A 2,512-nucleotide genomic window follows, 5' to 3' on the forward strand; every position below is an offset into this window, starting at 1 on the left:
ATGTCAACAAAAAGTAAAAATAAAATAAAAGTGGAAAAAATTGATTTAATTGAATTCTTGTGAGAAAGTGTAATCAAAAACCTAATGTAACCGGAGACTTGTTCGTTGCGGCGAACGAAAATGTAAATTAATTTGGTAAATAGAATTTAAAAAGCATCAAGTACACAAATGAAGAAAAAATATTCAACTTGTAAGAGAAGCTGTAGTAATAACAAATCTGTCATTTACCACAAAATAAAAAATGAGAATATATGTAAAATGAAATATTAAACAGTTAGCAATTGCAGAAGCTAAATCTTTTTCTAGGAGATTTCAAAGGCACGCTAGGAATGAATTGACTCGGTAGCCATCTTTTACTGTTCATGAGTTTGTGGGCTAGTGTGATGAAAATTGAATCTACATAATTACTCTGTGACTTGTCCTTGGCTGATGTTTCAAAGAGGGGCATGTAGTACCTGTCTGCAAATCTCTGGGCGATGGATGTCAGTACTTTGTGGGGTTCTATGTCGCACCTTATCAATTTAAAAAAGTGAACTTTATTATATCAGTTAATACAAAAAAAACTCAAAACATTGATTAGTAACAAATATTAAGTAGTTAATAAAACGTATATATATTTATATTAAAATATAAAATAAAAAATTGGTAACACCGAAACCAAAATTGCCTTTTCTTTCTTGCTTTTAACACATCGTTTATGTGTCTAAATACGTCCTACCTTGGGGAAACTGGGTCTCTAGATACCAAACAAAGATCGATTGATGTGTCTAAATATTTATCTAATGCTTGTTCCAATGGTAGTGTTGTTAAACTGTTTGTTCTTCATTTACTACCATTGCTGCAAGTGCTATTAGTAATGATAATGGCCCAAACAGCTGAGCCCTAAAAATACTCAATAAGATAAGAAAAAATCAATGTTGGCAAGCCACAGTGAAAAGTAGATGAACCAACTTATTCCCAATGATGATCCGCAAGACATCTTCCTTCAGATGGTATGACTCACACTCATGAATCCAGACGGGAAGGTTCTCAAATGATGACAGGTCTGTGACGTCATACACAAACACAACGGCATTTACGTTCCTGTAGAAGTGGTGTACCATACTTTTTCTATACCTTTCCTGGCCGGCTGTGTCCCAGATTTGTAACTGTTTGCAAATATATTCAAAAATGTATTTACGTTTGATTAACATTTAAAATAAAAAAATCCTAAATATGTTTTAAAGTTAAATATCATTTAAATAATATTTCTGCTAAAAAATGAGCAAATGATAAATAAATTAAATTTTATCTATCATATGTTTACATGATTGTAATATTACTGACAATAATTTATGAGTTGAAATCTTTTAAATCTGTAAAGGTTTATCAAATGTTGATCTAAAAATACAATACAATATAGTATGTACTATACAAGTATAGGCAAGTTATTATTGTTTGTTAATCTCTAAATGTGTGTCTAAGTTTTTATATTATTTAGTTAAAAAAATTTAGCTTTTTACTTAATGAAGTTAAGTTTTTATATTATTTAGTTAAAAAATTTAGCTTTTTACTTAATGAAGTTAATTTGCATCATCTTCTTGACTTATATATTTATAATTATTTACTTTATCAGCAAATAAAATAATTTCTCACCTTGACTAATTCATCCTTGATGAGAAGATTTTTGTACCTGAAATCAACTCCAATGGTGGCATCGGTTCTTTCTGGGAACTGGCCCTGACACAACCTGGTGGCCAAACAGGTTTTACCGACTCCAGAATCACCAAGAATTATTATTTTGAAGGTTCTTGTTTTGCATAAACTTTGTTCCAAAGATGTCACTAGCGATTCTGATGGCAGACTATTTTCAATTTCCTTAATGAATTTTGCATCGTCTGAGAGATTTGGTGTTTTGTCGACACTCTCCGTCAAATCAAATTTTTCTTTCACTGACAGAATTTTATCAATCAGGTCGGCATCGTTTTGCATAATAGCGAGTGATTCGAGCAGGTAATTTCTGAATTAGGCAATTAAACCATTTTAATTTGAAAATTATGAAACTCGATCTTATACCATTAACGTGATGTTTGTTTATTTGTAAAACAATGAAAAAAATGTATGGAAACCCTAATATTTAAATGATCGAACTAGCGGCTTTTGCTTTGATCTTATTCATTTGTCTTTGCACATACAATTAAGTTATTTAAAACTGCTTTATGCTAATTGAAAAAAAAACCGTCCAGCCAATCGACCGTGACCGACCAACCAAGCACAAATGTCTCAGAGCAACTACCACAATATAATGAAAATGATAATCCTAATAATGATGTTAAGTGTTGAAAGTCTGGCACTGACTATAGCCAAGCAAGCCGGTAGTAAAATGGCGGCAATAAAAGCGCGGGAAATAAAAAATTTTCAAGATGGTCATTGTAATGGTAGGAGACGAAAATAAAGATGATGATGATGATGATGAGTTTGATTATGATGAAAAAGATAATGATGAAAATGATGGTGAAGACGATAATGACGA

At 31.3% G+C, this 2,512-nt stretch overlaps 1 protein-coding gene across 1 annotated transcript; it reads right to left on the bottom strand.

Annotated features, from left to right (window-relative positions):
• Positions 1-334: 334 nt before the first annotated feature.
• HELRODRAFT_143589 (hypothetical protein) lies at positions 335-1,857 on the bottom strand (the record flags this gene model as incomplete). The annotated part of the gene is made up of 3 exons (XM_009014367.1): positions 335-512; positions 952-1,148; positions 1,636-1,857. Coding segments are annotated over 3 exons (597 nt in total), but the record flags the coding sequence as incomplete, so codon positions are not given.
• Positions 1,858-2,512: the final 655 nt, after the last annotated feature.

Source organism: Helobdella robusta (assembly GCF_000326865.2).
Source record: "Helobdella robusta unplaced genomic scaffold HELROscaffold_13, whole genome shotgun sequence".
Lineage (NCBI taxonomy): Eukaryota > Metazoa > Annelida > Clitellata > Rhynchobdellida > Glossiphoniidae > Helobdella > Helobdella robusta.